At 37.1% G+C, this 19580-nt stretch overlaps 1 protein-coding gene across 1 annotated transcript; it reads right to left on the minus strand.

The window, feature by feature from the left end:
• Positions 1-1074: 1074 nt before the first annotated feature.
• LOC149725127 (uncharacterized) lies at positions 1075-16395 on the minus strand. The gene is made up of 10 exons (XM_089892183.1): positions 15624-16395; positions 15078-15291; positions 13265-13326; positions 6551-6669; positions 5892-6062; positions 5389-5567; positions 5121-5315; positions 4613-4812; positions 3478-4526; positions 1075-3073 (listed from the first exon to the last, which is right to left on the minus strand). Exons 1-10 carry the CDS (start codon positions 15956-15958, stop codon positions 1572-1574), a joined length of 4026 nt encoding a protein of 1341 aa, XP_089748309.1. The 5' UTR covers positions 15959-16395; the 3' UTR covers positions 1075-1571.
• Positions 16396-19580: the final 3185 nt, after the last annotated feature.

Genomic DNA, 19580 nt, shown 5'->3' on the forward strand with positions numbered 1-19580 from the left:
GAATTCCTATTTATATTTCTAATAGATTCCAAACACTGCCTATTTACTAATTCTTAACAAGCTTCAAATGTAAAAACTGTATAGTTTCGCGAGTTGAGGTTTAACGCAATCAAATACATTCAATTCTGAAGGACCGCGCGTAAAGTTCAGTCTAGTTCAGAATACACAGCACAATTCTGTGGCGACTCAAGCGTGCAAAGTCGTTCTCACGACAAATACGTCCAACAGCAGCGGTTTGCTTCAGCTTACAGGAAACAACTCTATAAATTCAACCCAAAGCGGTAGGAAATACCCATTATTACTTGTGTTACTACATATAGAATACACAAATGCGCGTACACCAATCAACGTATTCGAAACAGAAATATAAAAGCAGCAATTCACACTACAGTAAAACCATTGCGAACGCTGCACTGCGGTTGAGAAATTGAGTTTGCAAAAAAGGGACAACGCTTTGCACAGCATGATACAATTTAATTAAACTATTTTCCGACTCCCACCTTGTTGGCTGCAGGATTTCTACACGGTAATGCCTGTGCAAATACTCTAATAGTTTTATTCAATTAGAGTCTTTATAACGCAGTATGTAGTAAGTAAACGTTAAAATATGTCAACGACAACGTACACCAACTACGGTTAGGGTCTTTACCATGCGAAAATCTACTGGCATACCAGGCCGAACGCACGATAGGTAAGTCCCATGTATTGTACATTGGTAATCAATATGATAAATACGTAACCCAATGCGCGCTACAACAAATGACATTGTCACAATACCGACTCCGTGTACGTGACTGAGTGTGACTTTCTTAATTATTTCTTGCCCTTGAATTTCAAGAAAAGAACTTGTTTTGGTAGGAAGTAACAAATACATAACTTTACCGTTTGTTTACTGCATGGGACTATAGCGTAAGGGATTGCAGGGAAAAAATCCCTGTTAAGTATTTGCGGGGCAAAGTCAGTCGTTATAACACCGGTGATCGGTTTCATACCCCTCTTGTCAGCTTAAGTTTATGCCGCAAATATTTAAAATTTGCATGAGACTTCTATAAAGTTCAAAATTGGACGACTAAGTAAACGAAAAGAGATTATTTATTTATAAAATAACTGGAGACATAAAAAGAAACTACAAAGAAAGGAAGAATAAAAGCTACGAATTCGTAAAAAGGCTGCTTTGGTCTCATGAAAAAACTGAAGGCATTTTTTACCCAAACTCCAAAAACTCATATGAGAAATAAAGCCGTTAAAATGAGATAATAAACACTAGAAGACTATTTGTCGCTTGGCACGTAAACCATAACACTAATAAATGCTACTGTGCAAGTTTGCATAACGAGATTTCTATAACCTAACACGGTATTTATCTAATACAGGTTTGAGACCCGCCTTAAAACATACGAATTAACTATTAAAATGAAAATGTCTTTATCTAAAAAGCTCAAGCAGTTTACAATGACTCATAGCCTATTCTGAAGCTTTATCACCAATACACGTTATCTTTAGTTTAGGCAACACAAATGTGAATCCCAGGTCATTAGTAGCGCTAATAAGAAAAACTATAAAATGCTACTCTATTTTGCAATTGATTTGGCTTCGCAATTTTTCTTCAGCATTCTTAACCTCGCTGCTCTGTTCATTTGAACGCCGCTGTGGGGTGCTGTTGTGTTATTAGGAGCTCCAGACTGTCCAGGAGAGTCCATCGCGTCTGATAAGTTCGTTTCTTTCATAGGAATTGGTACTTTGGGCTTTGGTCTTGGTACATTAGTCGGTATAGGCTTGTTAGGTACAGTTTTAGCAGTCTTTGGCGTAACTGATCTGGGCGACTTAATATTCGTTGCTTTCTTCTTAACGTCAGTAGGTTTTCGTACAGTTTTTGGCGAGTTTACTTTGCTTTTTACGGGTGGCTTTTGAGAAACAGGTTTTGGAGCAGGCTTTTTCGGAACTTCTTTTGCTTTTGGGGTGGATTTTACCGGCGAAGAAAATCTGGACGCAGGTTTTACACTTATCTGTGAAGAAGTTTGCGTCTTATTCTGTCGCAGCCTGGCTGCTCTGTTCATAGTGTTGGAGGTTTGAGTTGCAGGAGTTACAATTCCAGTTGAACGGGATGCTGGCCGTGACAATCTGGTTGGAGAACTATTAGTAGATGAAGGTCTCTTCGGTATTTTTGATTCGGAGACAGATTTTTCAGTATTTTCCACTGTTATACTTGGAGATTCTGTGTTTTGTAAATCGTCCGCGTGAGACACAATTACGGTAGGGATTTCTACTGCGATACTTTCCGAATCTTTTTCCTGTTCGTCAACTTTTTTCTTAATTTTCCGGAGAAAACTTTTTACTTCAGTGATAGGGGTATGTAGCTTGCGTGTCGGGGATAAAGACGACGCTCTGGTGGTAACGTGAGGTTTATATTTGTTACCGGTAGATGGTGCTGGAGATGAATCTCGCGAACGAACCGCTCGAACTGTTAGTTTTTTTTTCAAAGTTCCAGAATTTGGTATGATTTTTTCGCTAGGGGTCGCTGGAGATGCGTCACGTGATCGAATCAGGATGTTTTTCTGACCTTTGCTGGGTGAAGGAGTAAGCCCAATCTTTTTAATAGGGGTTTTACGCATTTGGGGTATTCCTTTAGCTTTTGCTTCTTTAGGTTTCGATAGGTTAACTTTTTCTTTAGATTCTTCAGTTTTGACTTCAGTTACTTTTATCTCATCTGTTTTAACAGAAGATTGTTGGCTAATTGTGGTTGCAGGTGTTTCCAACTCTGTGATACTGCTTTCACATGCAACAATAACTTCTTCTTCAACAGTAACTGTATAGTTGAGCTCTATAGGCTCTTCCGTTTCACTTTCAGCAGGAGTTTTTACAAAGGTGTCTTTATCGCATTCCAGATTTTCTGTTGTCTCTTCCGCCACATTTTCGATTTTTTCACTCGTCTCGATTCGGTTGTCAGGAAAGAATTGTGTTTCGTTCCCACCAATCGTACGTCGACGATCTAAACGTCTTCTGATTGGTTGAGCTTCAGGAACATCTTCGGAAAACGAAACCAGAGACGAATCACAGCTGGAAGCAGTCGACTCTGTAAAAAAGTTGTTTTTTTATATAAAGATGTAATACAAAGGTGTAAGACTCGTGTAAGCCTGCTACCATTGGGGGCGTATGAGTCTTTGGGCAAGACATTTAATGCCAACCAGTGGTTACTAATGGGTTGTCTGAGTTGTCAGCCAAACATAAAAAAAACAACAAAGTTGCATACGTGGTAACTCGTAAGCTGGCACAAGGTGTATGAAACAGAACACCCGTGTTATAACGATGGCCTTTTCCGGCCACGCGAGGATAGAGTATATAAGTTTATCATTCATTCCTAAAAACGTATACCATTTACCCGAGCGGAGGATAAGCTTTATTTAAATAAAAAGTCGGCTGAGTACCTTACAATAAACACACTAAAAGCTATAGAAAAAATCGAAAAAAACAACTGACCCTTTCGACTTAAAATTGAACTGCTGCTCAGTCTCCGATCTGTTATCGTATCTTCCTCACACGAAGCAGCAGTCTTGTATCTTCGGATCCTTTCTCTGATGTCGTCATGTCTACGTGGTTTTGTGACGTCACCGGGGTTTTCCCCCGCGGCGGAGTCTTTTTGTTCGTCAGGTTGAGAAAACACTTCACTGCATTGGTCGATACATGAAGTAGATTGTGACGCAAGAGGGGATCGTCTATGACGCCACGATCTTCTTCTGACGTCAGGAGCAGGAAGAGAATCAGCTATGACGTCAGAATCGCTTTCTTCTTCTTCTTTCGAACTCGGTTCCTTCCGCGGCATCCGGACATAAGATCTTCTCAACTGAGTTCGTTCAAAGAGTCGGCTTCGTTCCCTCGTCACAAAGCGATCCATTGACTCTTCTAAATCCACCTCCGTTTTGTGCTCCTCCTGATGCGCCTGAAGATGCAGAACTAGTTCCTCGTCGTCATCAATCCGAGCTCCTCCGCGCAAAGATCGAGTCCTTAAAGATCCAAATCGTCTCCTTCTAGAAAAAGTTGTCGATACCTCAGTTTCAGCCTCCGGTTTTGAGTTTGGGGATGATCCAAACAACCTCAATCTCTCATCTAAACTTCTTGGTCCCTGATTGGTCGATTGAGAGTTTGATTGACACTCAGGCCACGCCTCTTTGACGTCACCATTTTGAAATTGCTTCTGATATAGCTTCGCGATTTCGTGTTCCTCTGGTTTTGCAAGTGAAGTTCTTCTTAAGAAAGAGTTGTCGTTTCGTCTACGGATTGATGACGTCACTGTGACGTCATCGGAGAGATCGCTAGTAGACCGAGCGCCCTTGTAACGCTGGTGCGGGGTAGCAAGTGAATTACTTCGGCGAAAGTTGCTAGTTTGTTTCTCGGTAGATTTGTCTTCACTCGACAATTGACTGTGAACTTGTTTTTTACTATTGTTGTTGTTGTTGTTGTTGTTGTTGTTGTTTTTAAATTGATTAGCGTTGTTGTTTCGGTCTGTAGCTTGCTTTTCCACAGATGCCCTAAAAGCAATAAGCAATTTTATTTAATGCAGTTTTAAAACAATATTTAAAATATTTCGTAAAACATGAAACAGTTTAATTCTCACTTTCTTTTATTTTCCTGTTGTCTCTTTTTGTTTTCTTCCGAGCATTTAGAAAATTTGTTCCTGAATTCGGACACGATTTGAAAACAGCTGTTTAATGAAAACTTTTCTTTACGTTCGCACAAATACGTGGCAAGCTCTTTTGACATCTCCGTTAGATGGTGCTCTTGAGCTCTTGTCGTGTTTAACCGTTCTTCAGCATCCTTAAATATAATCAAACTTGTATTTAAAATGTATTTATATCACCTGGCGGGGCAACAACAGTCGTTATAACACGGTTGTTCTGTTTCATACATATTGTGCCTGCTTACGAGTTACCACACATAAAACGTAGTAGCGGAAAGTTTATACATGTGATAGCCAACAGTGATAGCAGCGTCGAGCCTCGAACCCGTAACCTCTGCTGGGCCACGAGTTAGTTTAAAAACTACTTTTATATTTTTACACGATGAAAAAATATTTTGCCCTTAAACGCCAGCCTAATAGACAATGTTTTTAAACCACCAATCACCTTTAAGAACTCGGTCACGTGTTCCCTGAGATCGTCGTCTGACTCCGACTCGACTTTGCTCCGCAGCGATACCACGCGGTTGTTAAATATGCTAATTTCTTGTCTCACTTCTTCGTCCGATATTCTCGATGCCAAACCAACGCTGGGTATTTCTTCAGTCCATCCGATCATTCCCGGGTCATGCTTCTCTAGTTCCTAAAATTAAAAAAAAAATAAATTCGAGAAAAAAGTTTTTGAAAATGCAGGTCTCAAATGTAAATGTGATTACCATGGCAACATAATGCATGAGAGTCATTCCTGGCTTGTTCGCTTTCGTGTCCGTTAAAGTTTTCAGTGATGCCAGACGAAAACCAACTGCGTTGCCAAAGGCTGCGCCCCGGTTTAAATAATTGCCGGCTTGCAACACAAAGTGTAGAATTGTGGGGAGTGCAAAACATTGTCGCAACTCTGAAATATAACATTATTTAAATGCAGTTCTATAATAATAATACCTTTATTTGTCTCTTCGATTACGGTAACGACGGTTTAAAAATATTTGAAACGAAAATATAGAATATAGCGTCACGTATTTACATTTAGTTGGAAGAAAATAAGCGTGGCCGCTACACAAGCAGACAAAGTGCATTTGATATTTCAGAAGACCTGCCCTGCCTAGCCACGTGAGGATAAATAAGTTACATTCAATCATATATATCTGCACAGCGAAAAACGTCAATGCACCAACATTTTTTTTTTCTATCTGTACAACAACAAAAAAACGTCAATAGACACCTTTAATAGCTCGTAGTAAAACTGAAATCGATTGCTCCACTTGCGACATCGCGTGGTCGAATTCCTCACGAAGCAGCATGGCGTCAATTCTTATGACGTAATAAGGGACGTTTATGACATGGACAAAGAACGTCTCTGCGGTGTCCAATGAAGCAATATTACCTTGGAAACCTAAATATTGCAATATTTAAACAAAATTGTCAATTATTATGTATATACTGTTATATTGTCGAACAGTTTAAAACTATAGAAGTGCTATGGGGTAAGATGGGATGCTATTAGCACCTAATTGCCATTTTTTCTAATCGATTTTTTAATATTAACGAAAGCTCTTTTAGAGTCGCGTTACGGTTTTATAATTCTGTAAATATTCTTTTTTTACTACGAAATGAGACGAAAAAAGAGAATAAAAAACATATCCTATCTCACTCCACCCAACTATATACACTATGAAATCGGATTCAGTATCTCAGGTAATTCAGTTTAAATTTATTTTTTTTCAACCAACTATTACAATATATGTATATATATTTAAATACAGAAATCTCTGCAAAAAAATAAGGTAATTTAAAAACATCTATTTACAGAACCAAGGTAACACAAGTTCATTTTTGAATCTGCTGAAAATGAACTTTAAATGACACTCAGTGACGACTGACCTTTCAAAACCTTTATTTCCTCTTTGTCAGGTAACAGCTTCCTCAGGGCTCGAAGCTTGTCCGAGTTCATAAAGGAAACGTCACACTGTTTGATAGATTCCGCTAACACGGTGGGGGACCTGGAAATAATTGAATTTAAAACTTTATCTATAGGTCTTTGGTAAGGAATATGGGCTGCCTAAATTGTCAGCGATATACACCTTTAGGGTGGGGACTGGGCGCTTGTTCATCTTATTATCTTGTCCCATTTGGAAGTAAACAAAGAATATTCAAAGAATAATAGAATCGTATGCTCACAACTCTCATAGACCGTTGTTAACTGTTCAAAATACGATCATGATATTTGGATAATAAGTGCTAAAGGTATCCTGCTGTCTTCCCCCACCCTACTGTACGTTACATTTTTTTGTAAATCTACAAATAATTACGCACAAAGGTTTATACGTTACTCGTAAGCTGCATACGTAATGTTTCGGTTTCAATTTCTGACAATTTTGACAATAAAGCAACATTACTTTGGTTTACACACAGTCTATGTCTCTTTATACGTATATATACTCAATACAGAGAAAATGTAATAAATGTAATAGGTATTATTTTATCTTTACTCGATTGACCTTTCAGAATAGAACGACAACCAAATAGGGAAATGCTATGCTCAAATTCCAGATATACAGCCTTTTATTTAACATTTGAATACACACCACAAAGTGACACCTTACTATTAAACTTGTGAAATTACATTGCTACATACCGAGAAATGTTAATCGAGTTGTGAAATTACATTGCTACATACCGAGAAATGTTAATCGTTAGATTGCGTCATGGCCAAACCACGTAAAACCTTCAGTATTACTTGTATATATGACATCAAGGCAAGCAAAGTAACAGTTAAACTACGAAGAGTTTGTTACATTAACGAAACTATGTCCAGGCACGCCTAACAATAAAACAGAATCAATTTTAACACCGCGGACGGTTTACCCCGAGAAAATGTCCCACAGATTTCGCAAAAATGCAAGATTACTAAAGAAATATCAACATTAAAATGGAATGTAAAAAAATGGTTTTGTTTTTCCTAAAATGCCATTTTCGTACTTCGAACTTTTATTGAATTTCTAACGTCATTACGCTGGTGATTTACGGTGCAGGGCAAACACACAACGGCGCGGGCATGACAAGGAACACGGTAACCTACACGAAACACACAAATCTTGGCGATTTATTTTCCTATGAGATTATCGAACGGTCACGTGGCGGGGAGATTAAATGACGATAAATCAACTAGGAAAATAATCCCATAACAATTACACGAACTACAAACTTAAATTCGGCCTTGAAAAATCCGCAACGAACGCGAGAGAATATGAAAAGATTTTTTTAAAAATATTTTATAAAAACAGTTTTTTTTTACATCGAAAAAAATTTTTGTAAATATTAATTTCTTTTTTTTAATTTTTTTTTTGTTTATTAAAAAAGGTATCCTAAATTTTATCGGTAAGAAGTTATTACAAAAATTACGGTACACTAAGGTAAGATGGTATTTTTTTCGTTTTTTCTTTAATCGTCCCCAACCAAAATAATTTTAGCCAAACTAAAACAGCGTTGTTAATTAAAAAACACGGTTAGGAAATTTTGGATAACATGTGCCAACGGTATCTATTTTACCCCACATTACTATATTTTACAAAATTAAACGTCATGTTTTATTGCCTTTATGAAGTGTTTGGTTATAAACGCGTGAAGAATTTAACATTATCAAAACATCCGTACCTTTCAGTGGTTACTTTGTAGCTTTTGCTTATCTACGAAAATTGCCCACAAAATCACGAAACTTTCTGTCGACACACGGCACAGCCGACACATTGTTGACCAAAAACGTCATAGTATGCAATTATTTCACAGATAATTCGATGACAATGTAGTTTAATTTCATGCTTGACCGCCTCCAATACGGCATTCATGCATGGGTGCACACAGTCGAAACCTCCTTTAGAAATGTCATGTCCTCAAAATTCTTGTACACCGGTAATACCGTAGCGACAACTACTGTAAAACAGCAGGGGCCTTTTCATCCTCCTACTCGTAATATTAAATGTTTTTTCAATGCGTTTCAGCGCGATAATACAAGTAAAATGCTTAAACATACAGTCCCCAAAATGCGACTCCAAAACTGTGTTTTTACACATATATCATGGTGGGGAAGACGGGACAACTTTAGCACATAATACCAAAATGTCGTGATCATGTTTTAATTAAACAATTAACAATGGGACGAGAAAACACACACGGTTCAGCAATATTATTTACTTCACTAAGACAATTTTCAACGCCCACAGTTTCAGTATACAATTAGTAAACTCAAACGTTATAACCATGACAACGTGTGTTTTAAATTTCCCAATTTTAAAACGTGATCATACGAAACATTTTCAGATGCTTCACAAACACAAAAACGCATTGTCCTCGCTTGGACGAATAACGTATCAAAATATGTAAACACAACGGCATAGTAAACCGGTATCCTACTTTTGTTAAGAACCGTTGAATAAATAAAATATGCGAGCATGCCAAAGCTTGCTGTGTACAGCAGAGATAACACTTAAATATGTCCCCATATAGACATGGCATACCAACTTAAAAACAAACCATACGTAGATATTATGTATTGGGTTCAACAGCCACGCTTTTTAACTGAGACTCTTTCCAACAATTTTTGTGTTTCCCACAAGTGGGGCCCGATTTATTCTATTTCCTCACTCCCACTTGGTAGTAAACAAGGAACATTCAAAGTTTTATAAAACCGTATCCTCACGACTCACGTAGAGCGTTGTTTATTGTTTAAAACACGATCAGGATTCAAGACATTATGTGATAAAGGTGTCTCATTTTACCCCAAAGTACTATATATACATCACACAATCTAACAAATGTTTAGGTCCTAGTTTCTATGTAATAAAATCGGTCGCAGTATATGTATATGCTCTTTAATGCTCACAGCTAAGCCATAGTTAAATGTCATTTCATTTCCGAAAATTTTCGCATTCAACACAGAAGGCAATATCCCGGCTTAACTTTGGATAAACAATATCGATCAGAACGACTCGCACGCGATCCTTTATGACGTAATAATCGCTAAAGAGAACGCTGCGGCCTAACACAACATACACATCCCAAGTAAAACTTTGGTACATTGTGGCGACCAACTGAACATACAAAAAACTTTGGAATACGGAAACCACGGAGTGACCGGCGAACTGTTTATAGAAGTGACCGCAGAATGGACAAAATTCGTTGGTGATGGAATTATCAGCTGTCAAAACACTACACAATATTTTCGATGAAAAATTGGCTATTTTGGCATTAAACAAAGAATTGTAACTATGGATAAAACTTATTGAAAAGAGCATCAGTTTAAAGCGTGTCTGATGTACGCAAAAAACACTCCACGAAGGCAAAGAAAAAAAAAATTACGTCATACTCTTATACGAACACCAGCTGCACACGACATCCAGTACAAAACATTACAACATAGACATCTGTTGCTTAACATCCGTACAAAACATTACAATTAAATAGTAGGGTTCAAGTACTACGAATTGCATTCTGCGAGATATATAGTAGGGTGGAGAAATATCGGACACCTTTTTAATCTACTTTATCGTCTCGTTCAAAGTCATTTTAAAATTAAAATATTTGAATCCAAATCTGATAAACCGAATCTATTTTTTACCATACCCCAGCGTATGTCATTCACTACATGAATGGCTTATGTTATACAATAGTTGAGTGGTCAGATTTTGAAATGAGCGGTTTCTTGTGATCTCTGGTTATAAGGGTATAGTAGCGGTCGGTATTAAGCGCATTATGCCATAACAATAAACTGTTACTTTGATCCAAGATTGTGTTACACAGCGACTCGAGAATTCGATTATGTTTTTGGAATTTCACCCAAATTCCAAACATCAAAGCAAATAAAACCTTTGAACGTGATAAGACTGCGATTAAACAATAAAAAGAAAGTTAAAATATTAAATTTTACGAAACCGTTCTTAGTTATAAATTAGACAGTAATTTTAAACTTTTTTAAAAAACAAAAACAGCGTGAGAAAGTGAAAGGTATACTTTAAAAGTTTGATTTAGAGGTGACGCCAGTCAAAACAAAGCTTTCTATGACGTAACAAACGCCTAATCAAGGATTAGGACATAGTGTAAAGAGCTCTTGGGCGGTAAATACGAGTTTCGGTTTGACTGCGAATAAGTTTTCAATGTTTTGGGAAGAAATACGACTACTACAGTTCACAAAGGGATGTACAATTACTGTGTGTTGTAAATACGACTTAGTGCGGCTTCTTACGAGATAATTGTGAGTTAGGGTAGTCCAAAGTTAGTATAGACCAAGTTAGGAAACGGATTGTAAAACAACGAGTCTTGTTATCCATTGTCGCGCGTCCATGACGTCATAGACACCACCATTACGGAGCCCACGGCATAGCATTTTATCATTGCTGGGTGCTGTTTTTCGTTTAAATTTTGCGATTTATTAAAAACTAAGCACTTCTGCGAGTAAAAATGGCTTTCTACTAATGTTATATCTTATCACAATAATAAACCTCACAAAAATAATCAACTTCAATCGATTAAAGAGTAAAAAAACAGAAAATATCAAGTTTACTATAGCCAAAAACATAAAAGAACATGTTTAAAATGCAAAAATACAAACAAAAACGCATAACATTACCATAAACTGGTGTATCTAGCTGCAATTTTGCATGTAAATTGTCGTGATTTTACTTTTTGGCTCACAAACTTAACACGTATATCCGGCAACGAAACTTAAGGTATCTTTGTAAAATTTGCCTAATATTGAAGTGACATTGAGGAAAACAATACTGAGTTACTATTTTTTGTCCTCTGCTTGAATTAGTAAGTTACGGGTCTTTATAAAATCGGAAAACGCGAACACCTTATCTGCTAGTACTTAAGCAGTTTGGAGCTGCATGTCCACTCATGTTGGATTATACATGTAGTAAAGAATGGCTCTGTAGATTCGTAGGTATGATCAAATACTATTATGTAAACTAAGCTGAATGCTGCTAGTCTTTATCGCCAACGTAAAGTACCCTGTTAAACCACACTGTACGCCGAAAACCAGTCAAAATATTAATTTACTTCACATTAATTCCTAGATTTATTATTATATAACAAGATTTATATTAGAAATTATATTTTAAATGTTAAAACAACCGCTATATGTGTTTTCTAGCTTTGTATCGCTTACAAGAACTAAATGAACACATGCCGACCATGCATTTGTATAGGCGATTCACGCTCTGTGGGCTCCGTAATGGCGGACTCGAGCGCCGTTTCCTAACTTGGTCTATACTAACTTTGGGGTAGTCCACAAAAGAAATGTCACTCATTACATCATTCTAGGTACCTGGACACCTGGGTTGCGTCATAATAGACTGACGCAAACCCGTTTGTGACACGTGAATGACCAATTAAGAGTTTTATAGCACGGGCGTAATCTAATAATATATAAAATATCTTTGCTAAAAGTAGATGTACAAAAACTACAATGTAAATTTACGAAAAAAGGTACAAACAGCCAGCAATTCTAGAATGGTATTCTCAATGAGGAATTATACCAAACAAAATTGGAACGGTATAAAATTTTACGCCAAAATAGCTTTGATGTATCATTCGGCTAACATTCTATGTAAGCAGGTGCACAATAGCACGTGTCCCAATTACAGAACACTCAATTAGAAAATTAGAAGGTTCATTTCACATCAAAAAAACCAGAGTAACTTTATACAGTGAACTTTCGTTTTGAAGGTCAAAACTAGGTTGCATTACGTTTGTACTAATGTGGCGCTCTTTGGTGAACGTTAAGAAAAAAATAAACCAGGGAAGATCTCTACGGGCAACACTAGCTAAAATAAGCAAATTTATTTTTTTACTTTATTTGTGTCGTATCAGTAAAAAACTAATATAAGATCTGATACCTGCGGGGTAAGATGTGATACCGTTAGCACCTAAATTGAATATTTCCTGATCGTGTTTTGAACAATTAACATACGGTTTTATAATTGTTTGAATGTTTTTTGTTGACTATCAAAACTGTACGGTAAAAGAGAATAAAACCATATCCCATCTTACCCTACCCTACTATATATTTTGTTTTAAATTGCCAGTAATTGCGACGGCAAACCCTAAAAAACTGCACAAAAATACTTAAATTTTAAGTGCTCAACATGTTTTATTTTACGCTTTCGTGTGAATTTCAATAACCCATATATATATATATATGTATATATATATGGGTTATTGTATATATATATATACAAGTTATATAAAGGTTATGTATATATATATATAAAGTTGTAAAACGTCTTAATATTATAGTTTCAACACGTGGCAGTGCCGGATTGTTTTAAGAGCCAAACGTGCTATTATGTCACGTGTCGATACGCCTCAATGAAGTTACGAGTTTCACACGAGCCAAGCTATAATCAGTGTCTTGTAAAACGAAAGCCAATGTTCTAAGCTTGTGTGACGTAGAATGTGACGCTTAATTGTAAGTTACGAAAGAACCGGGCATTGCGTGACGTCGCAAAACAAAACATCGCTCGGACAAGCGTTAAATTTTAAGTTTATGACGTCACAGTACTTATTGTTCGAGACGAATCGAGTGTGAAATATTCTCACCTCTTGAACTGTCGTAGAAAGATGTTCACGTTTAGACTTCGCTTCGAGTCCAGAAGTGATATCTAAAAAAAGTAAAAACAAAAACATAACATTACATGGAATATATATTTATATATTTAAATATTTAAGGTTCGTTTAGGGTAAAAAATTAGCATTAAACAGTAGTAATATAGTACTGTGGGGTAAGATGGTTAGCACATAATATCTAATATTTCCCAATCGTATACTTCAACACATCTATGGGACGATAAGAGAGAATAAAACATAAACCATTTTAACTCAATCTGTTAAAGTTCGTTTCTTTTTGGGTACAGTTTTATCATTTAATGATTTTTGTTGGTGTTAAATAAAATTCGCGTAAAACGTGGTTTAATATAGCTAAAATAGAATAAGTTAGGCGTAGGGCAGTAAAAGTATGTTTTGATTCTAAAAAATCCCTTTTATTACGGTGAACTTTTGAGGCGTGAGGCAGAAGGGGTGTGTTCGCCTCCAGTAATCTTAAAAAATACAATCAATGGCTTGAATGACATTTTCAATTTTGAGGGCTTATCACGTTTGTTAAAAATAGAAAAAATCGCTCAATTTCTGTCTAGTTATAGGCAGTGGTGCATTGCCGCACGCCCAGGCCTTTGCCGTGGCTTGGCGGTAACCCTTGAGACCAGAAAACAAAACCTAAGTGTTTGTTTTTCAGCCATCGATCCTGGTTCATATTAGTTTGTTCCACAACTCCCATGGACAAGGTAGTGGTTACTATACATTTGTAACGAACCCGTATCCTTGGCCAGAATAATAACAAAGTGTTGACCAGTTTTAAAAAGTAGAGTGTGGAATTTTTAACCGATATTAAAAACTACGTAAATTCATTTTTTAACACTTATAGTAATATGGATGGAATGCCGTTGGCACGTATTAATTTATCAATTGTTTTCGAAAAAGAACGTTGGAGCGTATTTTTATGCCTGAAATAATAATATTTTACGTAATTTTTTTCAACTGTCATCATTTAATATTAGAAATTTTAGAAGACTTTTGACTGGCAGCACTGCGGTGGTTTTCGTATGAAGCACACGGAAGCAACAACATCTACTTGGGCGGCCAAGTGCCCTTAGCAGTGTTGAGCAACGTAATTGGAATTCGGTGGGAACTATTTTCACACATTTCCATTTTTAGATTGAAAAACAAAAACAAAGTATGACGGAATTTTTATTCAAACGTTTAAGTTTAAAACTACAACCATCTTCACTGATATTATTATTATTTATAACTTCTAAATTTGTACGGATAAAAAATAAAAAAGGTCTTTTTTCGGGGCAGCAATACGGCTGTCTTCTTTTGTTGGACTTGTACATGGCATAAATGAAAAACAAATTTAGACTGTTTGATATGTAAGCCTATGCAAACTTTTAGACCGCTTTCGCTTGTCTATTTTTACCTAAACAGTGCCGGCTCGTGCTAATAATAGAACTATAACGAATTCAATTTCATTTGCTTTGAAACGGAATCGCCATTAAAAGCTTTTTGACGTTGTTTCGCTCGTAAGTTTGTTAATTGTTGTTACGCGTTTTAGTCGCCTGCTGTAAAAGTGCGAGTCTTTTATCACAATAGCCCTTTGTGTGCTACAAACGCAAGTGTGGTCCGTAAGGTGTCAATGCAATTCGCTGCACTGCTGTCAATGGAGCAAGGTAACCTTATATGGCTATAACATGTACAAAAAACTTTAGCCACCAAAATGTTAGCTATATAATGAAAACACAATTCCTTCATATTTTCCAAAAAATAAACCCAAAATAGTCGGATCCGATCCGAGGCTTACAGTTCCAGGTTTGGCTTCGTCAGGATTCGACGAATCCGAGTCCGGAGTAAAGGATCTACACGGCGGAGATTTTCTTAGGGGAGTTTTCTCCTGGACAGCGAACAGATCATCTATAGTGCTAAAATCAACAGTTATCCCGCTTTTTCCTTCCATCCATATATTGGTCTCGCCAGCGCTGTTGATTTGAATATCAGGAATTTTCTGCCAGTTTAGCCTGCGAAAAAATAGAAACATTTAAAGCGACGATTTTAAGAAATGAAAATATGAAATTATATTCGGTACAGATGGTGTCCTTGTCCAGAACCTGAGATTAGGGGCCAAATTACCCTACAAAGTAATGAAATTCTTTTAATATAGATTTTTAGTGTTTGTTTTTCAATTGACACTCTTTCCAACACCTTTTATCCGTAGTGTTTTGTTATTTTGCTGTTGATTCCCTTCTCTTCGTTCTTTAAATAACATGATTTACGCTATCGTTTTCGAAAAGATGGCTAAAAGTTATGTTATGTTTTATGGTACAGCAGAAATGTCAATGCAGTACATTACCTTCTTAAGCGCTTGTTATCCTTAGCATTGTAGCCCATGTTGACCCCAAATTTGGAGTTGAACCCCAACGGCGGGGGAGGCGGTGGTGGTGCGTTGGGGGGTGGGGGCAAAGATGGGGGCGGAGGTACAGAGTTCGAGGTAGATTTCATTACGGGCGATTCAGACGTCGTCGGCGGGAAAACGAGGTCGTATTTTCCGTCAAAACATTCGGAATCGCTCGGGCTTCTATGGGAACCGCTTTCGGTCCCGGAGTCGATACTGGTTTCAGATGAGGTAGCGAAAGAGGATGAATTCACAGCGAGGTAATCTAAAGGAAGCAAGGACGGCGTTTCCATTACAAGCTATAACACCTACGATGCCAACAGCATCAGAAAACTGCTGAAAAGAAAGTATAAATCAATACTAAAAGACTATCACTAACTACAGCTTGTACTACCAGCTTCAATGTCGACTAATCTTTAATGAAAGGCAGGTTTCTGGTTACTCAGTGTCGGCCTGTGTTTGGAGATTAAACGAAATCAGGCGTCTGTCATTGCTGACTAGAAATAATGACTTGTATTTGCACCAGCACATGCTGCATTCATATAACGCAAACAACCAATGCCCTAGTTTTGTTGTCGTGTCACTGTAAATATTATATGACTTTAAATTATAATGGCTATAATCTATATGCCCTTCTGAGTCCATATATATAGTACGGTGGGGAAAGACGGGACACCTTATGCACATAATATCCAAATATCCTAATCGTGTTTTAAACAGTTAACAACGGTCTATGTGAGTCGTGAGGACACGCATTTGTACAGTTGTTGATTGTTTAAAAACGATTAGGATTTCTGCATATTAAGTGCTAAAGGTGTCCCGTCTTTCCCCACCTCACTATACTTACACTTATTCTCAGATCAAAACCACTGCTCAGTACAAATGTTTATCGCTTTTGCTTATTAAAGGTAACAGACAAAAAACAAAGTACAATAATAACGGTAATGAACCTTACTGTTTGTTTTACAGAAAACCTATTCTTTCGTTGTGGATTAGTAAACAATAAAAAAACGTCTTTGCAATTCGCGTCCCATTGTTTCAGGGATCTAGCAATTATGACGGATATGCAGTAGCCGCGAAAATGCACGTGTAAGACAATAAACCTTTGTTACGAGGAATCCAAGTTGTCACAACTACGTCACAATTGCAGCGATTATTACGTAACAACGGCGCGACCAACAAACATAATTACACATGGTTCAAAAGCAATAACCGCTCGTCAAAGCACAAATGCAGGAAAACCACCGACAACCAACATATAAACGTAGGTATATATTTATATACAGATTCTGGCAATGCCTGCCTAATTTTGATATAATAATAAACCATTTGTGACTAAACAGTAACTTATAGTTATATACCACGTATATGTTGCTATATAGTTTACATTAGAATGGTTTCGTAACTCAAACGCACTGGTTTAGTTTACAAACCTTAACTAATCAACTTGTAATCAGATTTAGTTCATTGAGTTAAATGCTGTTGACCTCTGCTATCTTCTGCCAATATTAAACAACCCGGACGTTTACATCCGCAGAACTAACTAACCTAATTTACTCGACGGGCGATAATTTGAACTGCTATCGCTTTACACTCTCTCTATCGCACTGTATTATTTAATTATGCCCCTTTTTTGTAGAACACTTTCAATGAGAAACCGCTTTTTATTTAAAGTTGAATAACCGAAATTGCTAATCAACTTTGAGCCCACCTGCGTTTAATAAAGTATAATATTAGCACTTACATTTCTTTTGTTACTCGCTATGATTTCTTACTTGTGGTATGTCCATAACCTCAAGTGTGCTCTAAGCTTTTAATGTACACATATTAGCTGTAGTACAAGATTGTAACAACAACAGTCGCGCGTATAACTGTAGTTACCAAGCAGCGTAAGCGCTCCCAACTAAACTCATAATGCCCTGGTCATTCGTGGCCTTTTTCTTTTGGCCGCCACCCGCAGCGTGTTGCTTTAGTTCGCTTTCATGTGCCGGCTGCTTATTCAAGGCGGTCATAGCAGCGTTAATGTTATGCCAGTAGCATTCTATTACACTCTCAGCGTCGTTGCGTGATTACGAAGCGCGTGGGAGAAACAATTATTACAAGGCATTGTGGCTCAAACAGAGGCCAAAAATCACAAGTCCGCCTTTCTTTCGTCGCCGTTTCCAAATCATTAGCTACGGAAATCAATAAGCACTGGAAATCCTGTATACTATTTTACATGTGAATGCATTAAACTAGGAACAGCGGTATTTTAACTCAAGTACAAGAATAAAGTATCTTAATCGTGTAATGAAAACCTACGAACCAAACATTTAATAATTTTATTGGTAAATTACGATTTGCGTGGGGTTACGAGAACATTTTAAGTCCCTCAAATTGCTTTCAATATATTTGTGCAGTTACAAGCAGCTATTAAGCCTCCATAGACACTCCTTAATTGCTTGCTGTCTGAAAATTAATTGTTCCGTCAAGATCTTGTAGTTTACTGAAGTTCTAGCACTTAAAACTGTCCAGTACGAATCTCCGTCAAAGTCTAATGGTTGCTCGTTAAGCCAAAGCGCTGTGTAATCACATATGTCTGCCCACTTCGTAAATAAGCCAACTTACAATTAAACACTGCGCTCGACGGTCGTGTGAGCACGGAATCGTGGTATTGCTTCTCGCTAGAACATCTCAAAAACTGAAGGCTCGGTCTTAACCAAGCGTGTATTACCGGAAACGACACTAAAGGCGAAATAGTGAAAACTAACGTGAACCGGTAGCTCGACTGCGTTTTCTTAACTAAAGCACTCCAAAACTCAAAAAAAATCTACAAAACTTTCGAAGTACATAATTGCAATACCTAATTTTATAGCTGGTTTTGTGGCATAAGACTTTGGACGCAGTAAGACAGTGCGACGAGATTTAATGACTGCCCTATTAATGTTTAGCATGTTTAAACAAGAAGAGATAGCGGTTAAATATTTGGAATTTTACGATCTTTTTAAAGCGGCTTTTCTCCCTTATGAGTAAGCAATAAGTTCAATATTAAAATTTGTACATACACAGCATAGTTAAAAGTGCATTCTCTTCCTTTAGGTATTCCAACAATGCAAAGTAAGATTTTTAAACAGATTAATTTTTACCTCAGGTTTGAATGAGAATGAAACTATCCAAAAACTGCATTATATTTAATCAGTTATACACAATGTATAATCAAAATATAGTAGGATGGGAAAGATGGAACACCTTCAGCACATAATATCTAAATATCCCGATCGAGTTAAACAATTAACAACAGTCTATGGAAGTCGTGATGGTATAGTTTTATAACTCTTTGAATGTTCTTTGTTTACCACTAAATAAGACACGAAAATAGAGTTAAAAGGGTCCCATCTTCCCCACCCAACCGTATATTATATATATCCAATACAGCAAGCTTCTCTGGAATGTATATAGTGAAAGCGATTGAAATGAAAACCTTATTCAACGCAAACTGACCGAGACCCTCAATTCAAGTCGTGCATCCAATAAAAACCACAAAGAACTAATATTTCTAATACATTAAGAGGCCGTCTCTCTTCGTATACGATCTCCCCACGTCTTATTCATCGTAATTAAACTGCTTTAGTCATTTTCATGCCAAAAACAACTTATTATCATAACATTCGAACAACAATTGATCTCTATATTATAGTCGTCGCGGCTCCAATGTTATGGTCGCCTTATAATTTGGGTATCAGGCCAACAAGTCTTCTACTATGAAATAGCCGTAGTACAACCGTATACAATTCGCTGTCATTGTCGCTTTATCAAAACAAGCAAATGACTGGATCGTAAGTACACATGATCTATACTCATGAAGCGAAATACGTTTGCCCAAACAAGCAAATTTCTTATAGGATGGGGGTGAGAGGGGGAGGGGAGACGGGACAA

This window comes from Ciona robusta, chromosome 14 (genome assembly GCF_009617815.1).
Source record: "Ciona robusta chromosome 14, ASM961781v2".
Taxonomy (NCBI): domain Eukaryota; kingdom Metazoa; phylum Chordata; class Ascidiacea; order Phlebobranchia; family Cionidae; genus Ciona; species Ciona robusta.